This window comes from Struthio camelus, chromosome 18 (genome assembly GCF_040807025.1).
Source record: "Struthio camelus isolate bStrCam1 chromosome 18, bStrCam1.hap1, whole genome shotgun sequence".
NCBI lineage: Eukaryota > Metazoa > Chordata > Aves > Struthioniformes > Struthionidae > Struthio > Struthio camelus.
The window spans coordinates 9,354,421-9,374,032 of NC_090959.1; the positions used below are offsets into that span (position 1 = coordinate 9,354,421).

General features: G+C 41.9%; 1 protein-coding gene across 1 annotated transcript in view; it reads left to right on the forward strand.

Annotated features, from left to right (window-relative positions):
* Positions 1-13,165: 13,165 nt before the first annotated feature.
* ARFGEF2 (ARF guanine nucleotide exchange factor 2) overlaps positions 13,166-19,612 on the forward strand; it is a 36,935-nt gene continuing 30,488 nt past the window's right edge. Inside the window, exon 1 of the mRNA XM_068912118.1 lies at positions 13,166-13,422. Coding sequence (XP_068768219.1) covers positions 13,266-13,422 — 157 coding nt within the window. The 5' untranslated portion in view covers positions 13,166-13,265. The remainder of the gene's footprint in view (positions 13,423-19,612) is intronic.

Below are 19,612 nucleotides of genomic sequence, written 5' to 3' on the forward strand. Positions count from 1 at the left end.
TTCAAAAGATAAAATAAAATGACTACTGTGTAGGTTAATGCCAAAAAGGGTCATTGAAAAGGAGGAGCTAGAGGGAAGAGAAGGAGAGAAACTGAATGAAGTGAACTCTTTAGGTCTGTGAGAGAACCGGATCTGCTGCTGAAGTAAATATTAACTCCTGAAATGGAAATGAACTGAACGGTAGCCATGAACTGGGACATACATGGACTGGGAGGGACTGGGAGGGACTGGGAACACATCTGATAGTGGCAAATAAAAACAGAATCTTCAGGGCCGTGTTTAATGTAATGAGCTGTGACATGCATCTGTCTACTCACCCGTGAGGAACAGGTACTGTTCACAGAGAGGCAGATACGATGTTGTTCTCCTTGGTGAGCTTCTGGTCATTTTCTGATCCAAGACACAAGCAGCACACAGCCATGTGTGCAATGGTCTCTTCCCACCTCTAGCACACATTTCGTCATGGTAACACATATGATTAAAAATCATTATGCGCACGTTAGTGATCAGGAAGTGTGAATTTTTCGTTGTGATGCTCCCGAGCAGTGCTGCCTGCAAAGTGCATTCGCTTTTTGAGCTAGACCTTTGGCGCCCTCAAGTGAAGAAAACTAGTTTAAGAGCTAAAACAGGTTGGGAAAACAACCAACACTAACAAGAACCCAGTTCCAAAGGATGTTATTTACAGGAAACAGTGCATCTTTCTCAGCATGGGCATTCAGCTGTCTTAGTATTTTCAAATTAGGAAGTCTAATGCAAACGTGCTCCCAGCTACTAATAGTATTTCAAATGCAACGGTACTTCAAATGCTATGTCATCTAACCGTCAGGATAAATTCAAACAGTTTTTATGACTACCTAAATAACAAGCTTGATTTTCAAAGGGCTAGTTACTTGCCATCTTACACTGAAGCCAGTGGGAGCTGGGAGAAAAGGTTAGCAAGTAGGTCTGGGGGATGGTTTACCCATGGGCATTGCCCGTTTGTCCTCCCGCAGAACACTCCCAAACAGACCTTGATTTTAGGCAGTCTTTCAAATTCCTCTGTTTGTTTTCTGCTGTTTGGGGACTTGGTTTTCACTCCCTGTATTGATTCCATCGTGGTCTTTTTTTCCCTGTGGTGTCTGAAGCATTGGGATTTACAGCACAGCATGGTTTGCTTGATGACACACTTGTGAGAGGAAGGAATATATATATATTCTGTCTATAGATCATTTTCTATTTGTCATCTATCTTGCTGTCATTGCCTCCATCTGACAATTGGTGCTTGAAATTCAAGCTGCTCCTGCTAGTTGGGTAGGTAAATTGCACAGAAATCTTTCTGTTCCCCACGTGGATGAATAGATTGCACTCAGCAGAAGTGGTCTGGAAACCCATAAGGGCAGCTCAGGCACAAGGAGCAAATAAAAAGGATGAAAAGTATTCTAGAAAATGTGAAAGCGTTTCCTTTCTGCACTGTGCAACAGAATGCAACCCACTACGCTGTGGATTGTTGGCGTGTTGTAGTATTGAGTGAAATTAATTCTCATTTCATACTCCCTAGGCTACTGCATGTTTGTAGTGTCACTTGCAAAGGTGCAACCAGATCCCTCTCTGTCCCACCAAATTACCTGTTAAAGCACTCTGGTCAAGAAGCTGTAGGGAACCTCTATTTTAGCTGTGTCAAGCAATGTTTTCTCCACTAAAAGGCATAGTGCTCCCAGTGTGGGTATTGAAAAGGACGTTTGAGTGTTCTGTGCAAATAAAACTAAATGGTTTAATCTGTACAGCCTTTGAACAGCAGCCACAAGACTGGCTGCGCACATGGCATGCTCTAAAGCCTGCATGCCTTCCATACACATGGCTGCCTCACAAAGCCCGCTCATAGATTGCTCACAGATATATGTATAAACCACTCATTCTGCCTGTGTATATAGGTAACTGTGTACTCTGCAGTGTACCCTCCAGTTGGGATTGGGATCAGTCCTGCTGCCTTGCTGCAGCATGAACTGTTTTGAAGGAAGACTTGAAGTAGCCCATAAAATACAAAATAAAAACACCAGTGGATTCCAGTTTGCCACAGCCAAATCATCTATGTGCGCAAGGATAGTTTCATTAGCAATAAGTGATGTGTCAAACAGGCATGGGTGAGAAGAGAGATCTGAGCCTTTTGAGAGGCCAATGTTGCATGCAGCCAACATTTTTTATTCAGTAGCAATCTGACAGTTAGCTCACAGTTCTTAAATTTCTTAAACTCCATCCAACAAGGTCCCACCCAGAACTGACCCATCCTTCTGCAGCTGCTGTCCTCACATTAAGTGAGCATGGAAAATGCTATGTGGGAAAGGCTTGTCTCCAGTTGTGACTGGCCAGAGTATTACCCAGGGAAGGCAAAGGAACACTGCAGAATATCCCGTCTAACCTTTCGGCATGGGAGTAATGGGAAAAAGTAATAATCTCTTTTAAAAGCTGCACCTGTGGGGCTGCATTTTCTTTTGAATTACAGTTTTTTAAAAGAACTGTTTTCGACCTCTTCCCCATTTTCCTTCTTGCACCCTCAAGCAGTCTTTGGTCTAGTTAACTCACTAGTTCAGTACAAAGATTTGAGCATGCTTTGACCTCTATATCGTGTTGCTGCTACCTTCTCTTTAGCCAACTTTTCAAGGAACGTGCTTCTATTTTAAAAATACTCAGATTTTAATGAGAGAGAAAGAAACAAAGAGGAAGAGGGTTCCACTCACGGAAGACAGAAATACGAGTGGTTCTGGGCTCTGGGCTGCAGATCCTGGCCTGACTTTGTCACTGCGTGCATAGGTGGCGGATCTGGAAGAGCCCAAACAAGTGGAGGACAGGTAGGAAACCAAACAGGAAAGCATAAATAACAGCCTTGATATTCCTTGTCAAGGACTTCAGCCTGGGTAGAGTATGACGATGAGGGTGAGTGCTTTGTTACGGCATAAATACTAATGTTTCTAAGGTACTTTTATTATGGCTGAGGAAAGCCCTCTGCTGGAGAATTATCTTGTCCCCTAGGTTTTTGTAAGCCATGGTATTGCCAAAAGGACTTAAGCTGCCTTTGAATACTGCTGCAGATCACATTTCAGTTCCTCAAATTTCTTTTTTTACTGCATTTGTAAAGAATAAGCTATAGATTCTTACCAGGTGTGGTATTTCAGGGAGTAAACATCACAAAACGTTTTCTTAGGGCATTAAAAGCAACATAGGCAAACTGGTGAGAAAATGGAAAAGACATAGGGTAAGTTAACGAGAAAGAACGGGGCCCACAGACAAACTGCACATGCACGATCCATTGTACTGTGCTGGGGCAAGTCCAAAGAATTTGTTGGGGGTAAGAGGACACCTAATTTTTTTGATGCCTGTTTCTAGAAAAGAAATTCACAAACCTGTTTTAGGTGCCTAGGTTTTTTATATAGTGAATGTGGAAGATAGGCTACTGGGATGGTGGTATTTACACCACTCTTCTCCAGTGCAGAGTGGCATGTATATATTTTTTCAGATTATGCGGCACATGCAAAACTGTTTCCTGGAAGATGTTCCTTTTGGCACAGATGAGTGGCTGACTCTTTTGCATTAAATAATGATGCTGTTGGTGCTGTGCATAATAGGGCTTGCTAAAAGGATGTGAGTCACAAAACTAAACATGGTTTGCTGGCTTGTAACAGTAACAACTTAAACTTAGGACTAAAACCTAAACTCAGCTGTCCTTTGTAAGCTCAGGCCTAACATCAGCCCTAACCCTAACTATATGGTAAACTTTAAGCAAAAGGACTCTTTTCATCTTCTAGGTCCTAGACTAAATGCATTTTCCTGGACAATGAAGGGATCACCCTAATAATATTTAAACTAAGATCCATCTCCCCTGTTGATAACATCAAGCAGTCAGTTCTTCTCCTCCACAAATCTAATTTATTTTTCCAGACAGTTCTTATTTCATCCCAGTAAATGAAGGCCTGATCTTAGCTCAGCTTCTTTAGCAAATTTAATATCTCATCCTAATCCTAGCCATAAGCCTGACCTCACTGTTAGCTCTCAGCTGGTGAGCTATAGCAGTCCAAAAAAAAATTGTTCATCAATGAAATCAACAGTAAATTTGTCTTGCCTGCTTTTCAAATAGCTTTATGCACACCAGCTTATATACCATGGAGAATTTGAACCCTACCGTGAACATTAACTCCGGTCCTCTGATTGTTATGCTAACCCTAAGCAGGAAACTCATCTCTAGCCCCCTCTAAAACTGAATGCACTCTGCATCATCCCAGTGGATCCTGTCATAAGTTTAATGTAGCCATCCCTTTCAGACTCAGGCCTATCGGTAATTCACCTCTCTTAGTGAGTCCAAACTCTAACCCTAATTCTACCTTGAACCTTAAGACCTTTATTATCTCCAAAGATAAACATAGTTGGCAAGCCGTGATGCTAGGAGCCCTACTGTGAGCCCAGAAACCTATTGTAAATTCTGGCTTAACCTCACTGCATCTGCCTTTGTGAGTCAGGACACAAAACTTCACCTGCATCCTAACCCTAAAACTAACCCTGATTCTCTTGTTAATTCAGAGTAAGCAACCTCCTTCAGCCTGGCAAATGTATAGCTGTAGCCACTGATGATAGCAGCCCTCAATGTATGCAAGTTTGTCCTTGTAAAATAGGCAGAGCAGCAGCCCTAATGAGTTTAAATCCTAGCAAGAATCCTGACCACAACTCGCCCCTTAATAAAAGTTCTAAAATAAAATATACTTCCATACCTGTTGGCATTTTCTGCCTTAAGTTTAGCCAGATAGACTCTTGGAGACCAAGTCTAATACTAGCTCATCTCTCTGAATAAGGCACTAGCACTGAACTTGAACTTACAATTGATTCAAAGCACTGTATTCAAGAATGCCTTTTCCTTGTCACTCCAGGCCTAACTTTAGCTCCACAGCCCTAATGGGTCCAAACTCTAATCCTAATCATAGCAGTGATCCTGTCACTAATCACAAGGGAGAGATGGAAGTTGTCTGAAAATTAGACAGCCTCCACTTCTCTCCGAGTATAAGTACTTGTTACTCAGTGCAAGCCCATAGCTAACTTTGTTCTTTAATCTCAGTCAGTCTTAAACTTGAGCCTACCCATAAACTCAACCTTAAATAGGACAGCCTACTATTCACCGACTGAATGTTCTTCATTTGCTGCTAATGGTCTTAGAGTTCACTTAACTGTGGCCTAATATTCATTCCTCTCTCCTTTCAGTCCAAACCGTAACCTCAGTTGTAACCTTACATCTAGGAATACAGATACAACTGTATGATTTGAAATAAAAGCTTTTCGCTTGATAATTTGTTTGTAAAATTGTCTGTCCAATCCAGTTCCTAAAAACTAGCTTGTATCCATTTCGCTTCTTCCATCAAAACTAATCCTGTCCCACAATAAAGATTATAAGATCAGAACCGATCATTTGGCTGACAATACGTGAAGAGCTTCTGCTGCCTAGTTAGTTCTGCAATGCTGCTGACAGTAATTACATCTTGTTTGTGTCAATAACTAAGTCAGCATCAGTCAAAAAAGATCCAGAGCCTTATTTGCCTTTCAGTTACGTCACTTCTGCATCACTGTAATTCCATTGATCACAGTAGAATTACCCCGATTCACACTAATGTAAGTAAAAGACGAATCAAATACATGGGCAGCAAGAGCAAATATGGATGGTTTCTAGGGATCATTTTTCTCATCATAAACATATAAAATATTTATTTTATTAAAAATTAATTTATCGTGAATATAGTCATATTCTGTATAAATATGTAGAAATATATGATTGTTATTTTATATATTTCTATATATTTCTACATAAATGTGTATTTTAATACATATATACATATATATAAATATTAGCATGAGGACGTGTAATATATCAGTACAACAAAACAAGCATTGGATCGTTACACAGCATCAAGCAGAATCCTGAGTAAAATACACTGCTGACTTCAGAACTTCTCTGTCTTTCTGACACTGAGCAGCTAAGTTCCAGAGGGATATACTTGCTCTTTGCTGCAGGTTTTGGGAGTTAACAAACAAACAAATGTCTGCAGGAGTCATGAAACTAGACAAATGGTGTAAACGAGCCCATCCAAAGTGAAATTAATATAATTTTGTCTGAATGAGTTGTTGATCTGCCCTGATCCTTATTAAAATAAAATAAAATAAAATAAGATATCTAAAAAGATGCATGAATTCTTGAAAACATAATTAGAGAACTGGAGAGAAATCAACTACTTGAAACTTTTAGCAGATATATCAGTTGTAAGAAAGGTTAAACTGCATCTCTCTGGGCTAAACTGGACTCAGACTCACACTCTTGTAAATCTAAAGTAAATCCATTGAATTCAAAGTAATATATAACGAGTAGGTCAGTGAAGATGTTATGCTGCAGTCTTATTGTTAAATAGTCCAGGTCTGTGCTTAACACGAATTGTGATGAGGTGTGATGTGTGATTAATATAGCTGTGCTGGCAAAAGTTCTTGATGTGGTTAACATTATAAAGGCAAAACTATACTTTGCTGCAAAACTGTACTTTGCTGCAAAACTGTACTTTGCTGGTAGCTAGAATGAATTGCCAGCAAAGAAGTTCTACTGGTTCATACTAGGAATAGTTTGCTGGTACCACAGGAATGTGAATTTATTTGGGAGGGCAAGAATAGATGTCTCATGTCATGTCACAGAACTGTATCTCTGAGCTATTCTGGCAAATTTAGCAGATTCATTGCTTCGAGCCTTCACCATTAGTATCACTGCTAGAATTAGCCCCATAGTATGCCAATACGCTTACACTGGCAAAGCACTCCTTGTATAGACTCGGCCCTACGCTTAGCCAAGGGCCATGTGATTTCCAAGAACTTGGGGCAGGTTTATGAAATTCCACTCACTTAAAAAGTCTAGAAAAAACGCTTGGGGCAGTTTGTTAATTTGTCTTAGTTTTCGCTATTGGAGATAAATAATAATGTTAGCAGAGACTAAAAGTTTTTGTATATAACTAACAATATTTTACAGAATTATGAAAAATATTTTCATCTGTAGGTACTTATAATGCCCTAAATGATCTTTACAACCTATTATTTTTTTCACGAGTGACACTGCTTATTACTATTTATGTTTACTTTGGCCCATTTCTTTCCTTTCCAATGTAATGCTGTGCTGTTTGACTTGCTATTACTGAAGGATGAGACTTAGGCTACTCCATTCTTTCCTATTAGATTTTAAAAATTAATTTTAAATTGATTTTATTAACTCATTAGATTCAAGTAAGTTTAAAAATGTCATAGAACTATTTCCATCCCCATTAGAGATGATAAAAATCTAGAAAACAAACTAAGAACCCAAACCTGTGCTTCAGCCAGATGTACCGCACTTCGCCCCACCTATCATTAAGCACTTAACTGATATGCCTAAATGAGGAGCCTATATTATTTTGGCCTAGGATTTTAGTTTGGGGACTTCAGTTAAGCCACTGCATTTAGGTGAGATAAATCTGAACTCTAATAGCAAAGGCTCCAAGTATGAGCACTTTAAAGGACATAGAATGCTAAATTGATGTTTCACCCATTTTCTGCCACTGTCTGCATATAGGGGGAAGGCTTCCTTAGCACAACCGGGCTGGCTTTGTTAAAGGAGAAGAAACAAAATTTTGGGGGAGGGGGGGTAAAACTATGTGTGGGTGGGAAAACCTAATTGGGTTACATCCCTGTGCACCGTGGGGGTAAACGAAAGGAAAAACAGAAAAGTTTCCTTTAAGAAGCGTCATGAGAATGATCTGGTTTATTTGCACCGGTACATTTCAGAAAGAGCTCTCAGCTGTGAATTCTCATAAAATCCAGTCTTAGGCTACAGAGCATCCAATCAACTGTCAAGCGGTTAACTATTTTGCTGGAAAAAAAGTTGGAAATATTGCTATCAAATATACAACACTAGAGAGCAGATAGTTCCAGTATGATTAGACCTTGCCTTTACATTTTGATAATTATAGCTGATCACTTCAGCCAAGAGAAACCGATCAGTGTGATATGTTAAGCTCCACTGCAGAAATTTGAACTCCAGGATATCAATTTAATGCTGCTGGCCTGGAAATAAACTGTCCTGATGTTCACTGCTTCTCATATTAACCTTTCCCTCCTTGCATGAAGTCATGCCTGTCAGCACCATTTACTGCCAAGTGGTAGTCAAGAAATGGCATCCTCGCACTTGGAGTGAGTTGAACATGCTGCAGCAACTCAAGTTATTGTAATCAAAGTATATTTTGAATTTCCGATAAAAGCCTCTGACTAGAGGCACTAAACCCAGATGCTCTGAACAATTCCTCAAGCCGCTAGACCGGCCTGCAAACTGAAAACTAAATAAATTGGCACAAGCCCTCATTTAAGTTTTCATGGGCTACCGTGGACGTATTTTCCTTTGTCATTCCCAAGGCCCATCTGCATCCTAGGCTGATTCACAGAAAACGTCTTAGTAATTTTTTTTTTTCCCATGGATGTTACATCCTGTGTCATCCTCCAAGGTTTCCTTGGTTTAGGGATATTAGAATATTGCTGAGCGGGCTGCACTTATGAGGTAGAAGATCGTAACTCTTTTCCAACTCCCTTCTCATGTAACAAGATAGGTGCCACTGGGAAGGTATTGCACCCTCTTTTTCTCCCCAGACTTGTATGTTGACTGGTATCATTGCTGCCTGCTAACCTTAACTGGGCTGTCTCCTGCCTCTCATCCTGTCTAAAAACTGCAGTGCACAGGCAAATACATTTCAAGAATGCACAAAGGTCTCTCACCAGCATTTTGAGAGAGAAAATAAAGATTCTTTCTGTCCTCCAGACCTCCTGGGTAGTGTGAGATCATCAGTGTTGGCAAGGGGACAGTTAAGCACAGCTGAGAAGCTCAATATCTGTGTATAGCATGATCATACCAAAATCAAAGGCAGGCTTTAAGCCTAATCAGGAGGAAAAAGTACGTTTCTGCAAAAAAGGGTTAGCAATTAGAACCATCTGCCTCTGTGCCTGGGACTCAAGCATTGATGAGGGAGGGGGGAAGGCTCTTCCATGGACAACTTACTCAGAAGCTAGTGTTAGGGCATCAGGGAGCAGTCCATACTGCTCTGACAATGTTTCTTGCATGCATGCATTTCTTTCATGTATGCATTTCAGCGTGTGCTGAATAAACCTGAATGTTGGAAACAACACTGTGGTCAACTGTGGCAACTGTGCACACCTACCTAGTCGGGCTGCGTCAGGAATCTGGTTTCTTTTGCCTCAAATCGCACAATAACACAGGAGGGCGAGGCAAGGCCATCGCAGAGGCCTGCAAAGGTCTGCAATGACTTACCTACACATTATCTACAGCAATAAAGGACGAAGTTCTCTTGGAACTTCTGAGTAGAAAAAGACCCCTTCCATAACAATGTAAATAAGCATAGTAGTCCTTAGCTGTAATTGAGAATGAATTCCCCCCCTTTTCTGAATAAACGTCCCTTAATTCTTGGGCTCTCTGTTCCTTTTTCTACACTAATAACCACAAATTTTATCATGGGGTGGCTGAGCTGATAGCTTTTCAAGAGACAGGGCTTATTTGCCTTACCACTACTACTTAGAAGCAAAAATGAGTGCATTTGACATCCTCCATCACATTCCCAGCAAGACTTTTTTCACCTGAGTGAACTGACTACGGGTTTACTTCCATCAGCCAAATCTTCCCTTCTGACTTGGCCCTAATGCGAGGCCATCATGTTCTCCATGGCATAGTCTTAACTATACTGAGACTACAGATTTCAGCACTGAAAGGCAGTGGCTCTTGAGTCCAAGCACAATCAGTTTTTCTTTTAACTACTGAGCTCTCAGTGTTAGTACTTGACTCTGTGACAGGTAATCCTGTTCTCTCCTTTTTGCGTATTATTTCTCCATCTGTCCCTTTCTTATAGTCAGGAATTGTTAGGGACATTTATTAAACCTTTTCTTATTTTGGATGTGCTAAATTAAACTAATCAGAAAAAATCTGAAATTGTCCCTTTTTTGTCATTTTTTCTTTTTGTCAGTAATGAGGTTCTTAGGTTAATACTGAACTTCTTGTCCCTCAGAACAGAGCAAATTAAATTAGATGTTGCCTGGTCAGTGAGATAGTCAGTGAGGTACCCTCTGGAGATGATTTGAAAGCACACGGTATAGCAGAGCTACAGTGGAGCTGTGAGTAGGAATTAAAGGAGGCAGCTGAGTCATGAGATGCACAGCAAGCCACCTTCCTAATTCCCTTCCAGAGAGACACTGAATCAGCGTTAACCTGAAAAGCCTATTTCTCAGGCTTTGCCTTTTGGGAATAATGTTTTGAAAACTGCAGTTAAACCCCATCCTACTATCTTTATTTTAGTCTTTAATGCAAATAAATTCAACCAGCTGGCATGTAAACTCTCTTGATACCTGAAGTGGTCTACTCAGAAATGGCACACTTCAATGATGCTAGACATACACAGTCATACAAACAGGGTCTAAAATCGTGGGATGTTTACAAATTTGAAGGATATTATGAAATATCTCACAGAACTAGATACCCCTTACAATATAATAGACTATGTAATGAATTAAAACAACACCTTTAGATCTGTAGACATATTCTGTAAAATACGTAGCAAATATAGAAAATGATTACACAGTTATTATTTAAAAATAGCAGCATACTGAGTTCTGCTAGGAAAAATATAGGCTATTTCAGCATTCTGAAATCAGACACATTTTTCTAAATGTTTAGTGGACTTAATTGCTACTAAAGAAGCATATGTTGGGTGGTTTCATATACTGTGCAATGAGTTATAACTAATAGAGAAAGTGCCAGCCCAAAACATGAGATGAAAGCTACTCTTTGTGTAAAAACAATGATGCTAGAGGGGCTATAGTACGAGTGAAAACAGCACACCTATATAATAACAGGACTTAATGTCTTTTGTATAGGAAACCAGAAATTCAAATAAAATAAAGGAACAACCAGAGTGTAGGACACTTTCAGTAGAAAACAAAATCCAAACTAAAGCCACAATTCAAAAACTACTTCTTTTTTAAAAATCATTTGATAGTCGGATTTATGTGTTATTTGTCACTGTTATTCTGATATTCCCATCGCCATGATATCTAGTGACCAGATTCTCCTTCCATCTGCTAATGCAGCTGTTAACATCCAGATTGGATATTAGGAAGAATTTCCTGATCAGATAGCTAGTGAAACACTGGAAGCAGCTCACTGAGAAGCTGTGCAATCTCCTTAGAGATTTTCAAGAAGAGGCAACATTCTGCCTTAGTGCTTGGAGATGGACTACATGATCTATGGAAGTGTGATCCCGCCCGGCATTTCTGGGATTCTGACTTGGAATAGCTTATTTGTTCCAAATCTGCTTTATTCGCTTCATGCACAGGAAAGTTCAAGTCAGTTGCCTTAACACCTACTTCAGCTGACAAACTCTCAGAAGGGCTTTAACCTTCTGACATTGTCCCACCTTTATTACCCAAACCTTTTCTGGTGGCAGACAAGGCTGAACATGCTTTTAGTGGCAAGAAAAAACGTAGCAGATTTTTGAGGCGGTTACACCCTGATAAACTGTGATCTTATGACGAGCCATGAGATCACACTTATATCACACCCATACTTATGTGTCAACTGTTGACTTCCAAGGAAAACTGAAAGTCTTCAGATAGTAACAAGCTTTAAAAAATTGTTTTCAGATAGAGGTACTCCCCTCACTTCTTATCCATCCTTGTTAGTAACGTCTGATTTCTTTTTCTTCTGACTCCTATTTTTCAATGTGAGTGGAGTCCTCAGCTCTCTGTGAACCAGTCCACATAAACCTCTGCCTATACTACCTGTGAAATAATACTAACCTAATGCTTTGCACAGGTGTTTGGACTTGGAGCACTGTAAGTGGTTTTTAGGATAAAACTTGCGAATCTTGGCAACTTGGCATTAAAAATCCATTAATGACATTTTAAAAGATAAGAGCAGGAGTCCTGCTGATTGGGAAATAAGGACATAAAATGACAATCTAGACAACCTAATGTGCTCCTGTAATCTGAATTAGACAGTGTATTCTTAATCTGATTAAGAACAGTGCGGAGCGACACAGAGGAGATCACTGCATTCCAGGGATGGCTGCAGTTTTCTGAAGAAGGGTGTCAAAGGAATAAATTATCTCCAGAGACTATCTGCATATGTAATACTGGCTATCAAAGACACCAAAATTTGATTTTGAACGTAAAGGTCTTCCTGCTGCGTAGGCCGAAAGATGAAGACAGAATAAGCAAGTGGGCATAGGCTTAGAAAAGGAGACTGAATTCCTCGGACAGTTCTCAGTGGTTCTTCTCCAATGTATGACTTTGTCCAGGTCTTTTGAGCGTGTAGTTTCTCATTGCCTCTTTTACACGACTCACTCTGTGAAAGGCAACGGTGATAATGCAAGTGTTGAGGTGTGTAGATTAAGAGCATTATAAAACAAAGAGTATTTTATTAATGTGTCCTCCCTTTCAGTAATCAATATAAATAATTGCAATAGTCATTGCACCTCTAAGTCTTTATTATCGGTATTGAAATTATTACCGGAGACCCAAGAGGCCAATGTCCACTTAACAATTTTAAATGATAGCAAGGAAGCTTGTAATTTTTTGCCCTGACAGACGTGCAGGGACAAGACAGGAACCAGTTTTTTTTAAAAGACGAGACCAAGCAGCGTGTACTGCTTCAGAGCCACCTATGTTCTCAGAGAGCCGGCAGGGCCGGGCAGGTGCCGGCTGCGGGAGGGGCACGGCTGCGCGCACAGCAGTAAGCGCTCGGTAAGGCCAGCAGCGGCCCGCAGCCGCGCTGGTGTTATGTACGTTGGGCGTTCTTCCATTTCTAACCAGACAAGCTGCAACGCGGCCGCCGGCTCAGGCAGGACTACCCAGAGCACAGGCCGACCGCGCTCTCGGGCGCTTTTATGTGCCAGCCGCAGGGCCGCACGGGGCCCCCGCACGGCGCCTCAAAGCCCTCCGCGCCGGGCCGCGCCGCGCCGCCCGCTCTGCCCGCTGCCGCCTCGGCAGGGGTCAGAGGTCACGCCATGGCGGGCGGCGGGGCAGGGGAGGGGACATGCCCGTGTCACGTGACGGCGCCAATATGGCGGCGCCGTGGCGCTGGCGCGGGGGCCGCCGCTGAGGGAGCCGCGTCTCTTCCGCGTCATGGGGCCGCGGCGCGGCCGGAGCCTCTGAGCGGCGGCGGCGGCAGCCCCGAGCCCGGGGCGGCGGCCATGCAGCCGGCGGCGGCCGTGCCGCCGGCGGCCCGCGAGCAGGACACGCGCACCAAGAGCATGTTCGTGTCGCGGGCGCTGGAGAAGATCCTGGCCGAGAGGGAGGCGAAGCGGCCGCCGCACGGGCAGCTGCGCAGAGCCTGCCAGGTGGCGCTGGGTGAGTCCGCCCGGGCCGGGCCGCGCCGCGCCGCGCCGCCCGCCGGCCCCAGCTCCGCGGGGGAGCCCGCCGGCCGCGCTGGGCGCCCCGCAGCCGCCGCTGAGGCGCGGAGTGCCGCCGCTTTAACGGGGCACCGCGCTGCCCAGAGCCCTGGCCTTGCCGAGCGGTCGCGGGCCGGGGCTGCCTGCCCAGCCCGCCCGCCCCGCGCCGCCGGAGGTGCCGCCGCCGGGCAGGCAGGGCGGAGCGGAGCGGCGCGCAGCGGGCAGGCCCGGCCCGCCGCCGCGGAGCTCTGCCCGGGCAGGTGCTGGAAGCGCAGGGTGGAGAACGGCGGGGAACGAAGTGGCTGAAGTCGTGCAGCTTCTCCAGCCGCAGAGCGTTAGGGCCTTGCTTCGGCGGTGAAGGATTTACGCGGCAACTCTGTTAGGTGTTGGTTGCTTTGCGCTAATGTTCTGCTTTTGTTTTGAGAGGGTTTGCTGTGTTAGTAGGCAGAAGTGGAACAGAAGAAAATACTGGTTGTGTATGCGAAGGACCTGGGTAGATGCAAGTCCTGTCAAATGCCCTCTGAAAGCAGGCTGGAAAAATAGCACCTTCCGCTACCACCATTGCTACGGTCCTTACCTTGAAGAAATGCACAGGAGTTAGCTGTGGCAATGGTATATCCAGGGAAGGTATATCCAGAAAGAAGTGTGGGGGGGTGCCTTTTTTTTTTTTTTGCTTTTTCTTTTCAAAGTTGACAGTGTTAGCAATGATATTGTACACGTGCACCACAGCAGTTATCTTATTTTTTTTCCCCCCTGCTTCCTTCTTTTTTCCTGAACTTCTTCCCCCTGCTTTGTGCAAAAACCAACCAAACAAAACAACAAAAAAAACCCACTTCTCAACCCATTTAGAGGACTGGGAACCTGTTTTTCTGCTATGTAAATAAATACATTTAGAGGGTGAGAAGGGGAACCTTTTGGAAGATTACTAACGAACACTTTTATTTAACTAGTGTAACAAAGATAATGATTTTGGGGGTGGTTGTGCAGTAACCACCACTTAGTGCTTTTTGGATTGTAACTGTTTTGTCTCTGTATATTTTAAGGTACAAAGAATTTGAGGTTCTGTAATGCTAGTGATAGAAATGACCTAAATTTTACCTAATCTCGCTTTAAAAAGCGTTATTTGCTGGAGTAAAGCAGAGGTCAGCATGAATAGATAACTTTCTGTTGCCCAACTGCCCTGCTCAAGAAGGGCCCTGATTACTGTGCTACAGGATCTCTGTTACATTTGGTGAATGTTGTTGCATCATTTTAAGCAGTCAACATAAGTGCAGTCCCTTTTATCTATACGTGTGTTTTTTTCAAACCTTATTTTGTGTAGAATGAGATCCTACTCAACTGAAAAAAGTTTTATTTAACCTAAGGTATAGGCTTAATTAACTTAAGTTAAATAAAACTGACTTCTTTAAATTTAAGTGTTAGGTTAATTATCAAGCCTATGCTATAGTAAATATGCCAAGGAACGTGGGAAGAACATTATTTGCAGTCTGAGGAATTCAGGCTAAACTTCTTAATCTGCACAAACTGTTATCGAAGAAAGAAGCTTCAAAGTTTTTAGTAATTATAAAGTTCAATTATCTTTTAATCACTTTGAGTAAAATTAATTCAGTTTGAGAGAAGTGTAAGGTTAATTTTATGTAACTGGTAACAGTATCTGTCAGATGTTGATTTCCCACTCCTCTTTTTCAAGTGTCATAATTCAGAATAATCCTTTTCCATCTCTTACAGAATTCCATTTGCTGTACTGTTGTATTTATACAAAGGTCTCTTTAATGGAGCTTTGAGGTATTATACCATTAATAAAGCAGTCAGCAAAAGGCATGGGCCATATGTAAATGGTGCATCTGTCTATATAGGAGACAGTCTGTGATGCATTCTTATTTTAAATACAGAGGAACTGGTGTATTCTGCAACCAGCTAATTTAAACTAACCTGCAGTTATTTCATTTCTGCAGTAGCATTACCACAGTACTGTTTCTGTTAACTACACCTACCTTAAAATTACTCTTTGACTATATTCTTTGCTTTGTTTTATGCCAGAGTGTTCACCTGTAGTGAAGAAAACTCAGTGGTATCGGAAAAGCTTTAACCAGTTATAAAAGTATTCAGTGATCAAAGCTGAACTTATTTCCTGTGGGATTGATGAATATACTTCTAATTGTGGGAATGATGCTCTTATGTAAAAGAAATGAACAATGCACATAAAAGAAAATGTTAGTCAAATGTTGAGACTACTTAAGTGAAGTACCACTGAAAATTACTGTCATTCTTATCCAGGAAAAAATGAGTATTCTTTGATTCTAATTTTAAACTGCTTCTATGCTCCTCCTCTTTCTCTCCCAATAATATACCTGTTACTAGACCGATAGTCTGCTATTTTCGGCTGCAAAATAGCTTCGTGACTTTGTAGAAATGAGAAGTATCATAGGCTCAAATAGGACTTAAACAGGGGAAGGGTCAAAGGAAAGTAGAGCTTATTCACTCCCTGAACTGTACGGGGCTTGTTAGCTCACACTGGTGGCCCGAAGCAACATTAGGTATCTGTCGTTGGAAAGGGATTTGTACAGAAACTGGCTGTGTTACCACTTCTGCTCTTTCCTCCCCCTCACTTGAAACATTCCGTGTTAATGTTGAGTAAGCAGAGCTTGAATGGATCCCTTCATTCAGTCTCTTGCTTCATCAGTAGGTGTAATAGTTGTATCCTGTATTCTTTGTACCAGTAAACCCCAGGAGAGACTGGGAGAAATGGAGTTTTTCAACAGAGAAGCTGTTCTGCTCTGCTATAAAGAACTGTGGTTTTTTAGGAAAACTGGCTTTCAACAGACAGCCAGTGTACTGTATATAAATAGTTGATTAATAAGCATTTATGTGAAGCTCTAGAGGCATGTGGTTCTTATTAAATCTACTGATGTAGTCTCTATCCTGAAGAAGTCACAGTGGACTACAGACAATATGTATTACAGCAGTTCATGTTGGTGTAATGCTAATTGTACGCTTGGGTGTCTCATGCAAACTATTTGGTCTTCTCCTGTTAGGACTTTTTAGTGACGTGCTATGCAGCCAGCCTGGTTCTGTGACCTTCTTTGCCTAGGAACTTCCAAGTATATCTATTTGTGACCTTTGTAAACAACATAATTTGTTGAATTAACTTGTTAATGAATGAAAACATCTTTTAAGCCTTGCCTTCATTCTAGGAATATAGATGAGTGTTTAAGAAGTCTTTTGGAATAAATGACCGGTGTCTGAAAACAGCTTGCTTTTCTTAGTCTGCTGAAGCCTCTTGACTAACATGTTTTGAGAATACTGGTGCAAACGGGAGAAGATCTTACTTCACTGTAGCAGCTTCCTCTAAAGGGTTTTTTTTTTTTTTGGTAGCTCGATAGAATCAATAAATATAGATGACTCTCTGATTAAGTTTAAGGTAACTTGGAATTAGGCAATGCAAGGGAGGGGGGGGAAACTCTTGCTGCTTCCCGTGTGTTTGTATTGGCAGTGTTCTTGAGTTTTCTGACCAGCTGTGGAAAGACATTGCTCGTGTCCTTGTGCTAGCAGGCACCAGGCCATTCTCAACAGAGAAACTAGTTTGCTTCCACTGAGATGAACTTGACTGTTCATTAACACAGGATGCATCTCATTGCAGGCGAGCAATTATGTCCTTCAGTTTAGTAGATAGTTTTAAGTACAAGCAAACTTCAACCATCCATCTGTTGTGGAGCAGTAGCTACTTTCGGTATAAGCTGCGTACTGCTGTATACTTCTTTCCACAGCAGAAGCTGGGGAAGAAATCGCTGCATGGCCTTGCTGGTTATTCCAGTTGTGTTGCTTGGTATGCATGCTAAAAGGCCTGATGCATGGTGGACAGGACGCAGACCATCCAGAGTTGAAGAGCGTACTGCTGATTGAAGTAGATGTGATCTCTACCTGTAGGTTCTGTCCTTGGCAGTACCAGGGAACTCTAATACCAAAAGCACGGAGCAAGGGTCCAGCGCTGTTCTGGGCCAGAAGTTGACCCAAATTCTGTCTGTGTTCTCCAGCTGTGGAAGGGACTTGAGCTGCACCCCTTCCCTTATTCCTGTGCGTGGAACAGAAGAATGATAGTGGCAGTAGGTTTCTGGAAGCTGGCCGTGCCTGCCTGGGGCTTGGCAAGCTGTTTATGGTAATGCAGACTTCAGTTAGGCAACAATTTCAGTTTCATTCACTTTTGGTGGTCAAACCACCAAAAGAGCACTTCAAATGTGGAGATTTCCAAACCATTTTGATGCAACAAGTAGCAGAGGCATGCCTGTACCCTGTTTTTGTCCATTTGTTTATTTCTTCCTGCCAACGTTACTTGTTAAAATACTATTGTGATGCAGACCTTTTTATACTGCTTTGGAAAACCCTTCATATAATGAAATTATGGGAAACTTGGTCAGACGTTGGTGGGGTTTTATTTTTTGAACTTACAACGGATTTCTGAGAGTGAAACTGTTGTTGCTCTAATATGGGAATCTATTATATATTTTGCCAGTGCAGAACCTCATGTATCTATCAGAAGAGATATCATTACGCTATTAAAGAACATGAGAAAGGTCTGATTGTGTCTGTTTAAGGCTAAAATCTCCATGACGTTTACATCTAAAACTCTTTGCTGCACTGCTTTATTAGTAAATACTTGGGGTGGGGGAGAAGGTGACCTGTTTCAAGAAGAGACAAATTCTTTTGAGCAGATGTAGAAATTTGTAAAAATAGCGTTACTTGATTACTCCCTGAACTTGGAAGTGAGTATTTCTGTAGCTGACAATAACATAGCCTAAAAATGAAACTTGTTTTTTTGTACAGTGTCAAATTTTACATAGTAACTTCTTTTCTTGGGTAGACTCATTGTTTAATATTGCTGTAGCTTGAAAAAGTGAGTGTGTGGTTTGTTTAGGAAAAAAAATGCAAAAAAGATGACTGAATTTTGAGGTGAGGAATTTTTAAGATGGAAAAAATTGATCATCTTCTGCCAGATAGTATGGTGGAATGAAGATGGTAATGGAGATGGTGTGTATGGCTGTCAGTTTTCTTTCTGTCACCAGTTGGGTGCCTATGGGAAAGAAGATGCCAAAATTCAACTGGATGAGCTGAGACAAGCGTTGGGTGATAGGGTGACCAGACCACTTGACACTAAAACTAACACAGGTGTCAGTTTCTACTGAGAGATGGAGAAAGTTGGGCCTCTCCACAGTTCAGGAAGTGGCCACTGCTGAGGAAGAATGGGAGCTGGACAGGAGTAGGGGCAAGGAAGCCCCTGAAGGAGGAAAGCCCTTAGTGAGCTAATGTATCAAGTATGGTGTGTGTGTGGGAGGGGCTGTTTGTTTTGTGTGTGCCCCCCCCCCCCCCCACCTTGGCATCTCAGAGTATTCATTTTATTGATCTGATATTGGGAAAGAATTTGCAGCAACTCTTCTATACATAAAATAGCATTATATTTCTTATGCTATAGAAATACTTGTGAGAATTCAAAAGGTCTAGTCTAGCTTGACCAAAGCAGTGGTCGAAACAGTTCTCTTTTTCCAAACTAGAAAAATGGTCATTTTTAGTGCAAGGACAACCACTTGACTGTAGCTCAGGCATTCTTCCTGAATTGAAAAATAAGCCTAGTTCAGAGAATGTTGCATTCCTGCAGCCATTTAAAAACTGGTAAACTGTAAACTGGTTCTACAGGGTGTCTGAAATATCAGCATCAACTGTATTATTGCTGATGAGCCTGGCATCCTGCTATTCATGGGGTTGTGACTATAGCTAAAATAGGCCTCTCTTTGCTGAGACCTGGAGGCAGGACGCACCATTCTGGACGTTAGAAGTGTGCCCAGAAAGCTGTGTGTTAAGCAACCAGGTCCTGTACGCAACAGTAATGCGCCATTCTAATGACATGTGAATACAACAGAACAAATCAGATCCTTAGCAGGTGTTACTCTTAGTAGTTCTGTGGATCATAATGTGCTGTTGGAGATGGGAAAATCATTAAAAAAAATCAAGAAGGTTTGAATTAAAATTTTGCTTAACTGAACTTCTGACTAGCGCTGTCATTGATTAAACTGCCTGGATATTGGAATGAAGAAAACGAGGATCCAAGAAGCGGTGCTGTGTTAAGGTTTGTGTTGTCTGTCTATTTGGCACCTGAA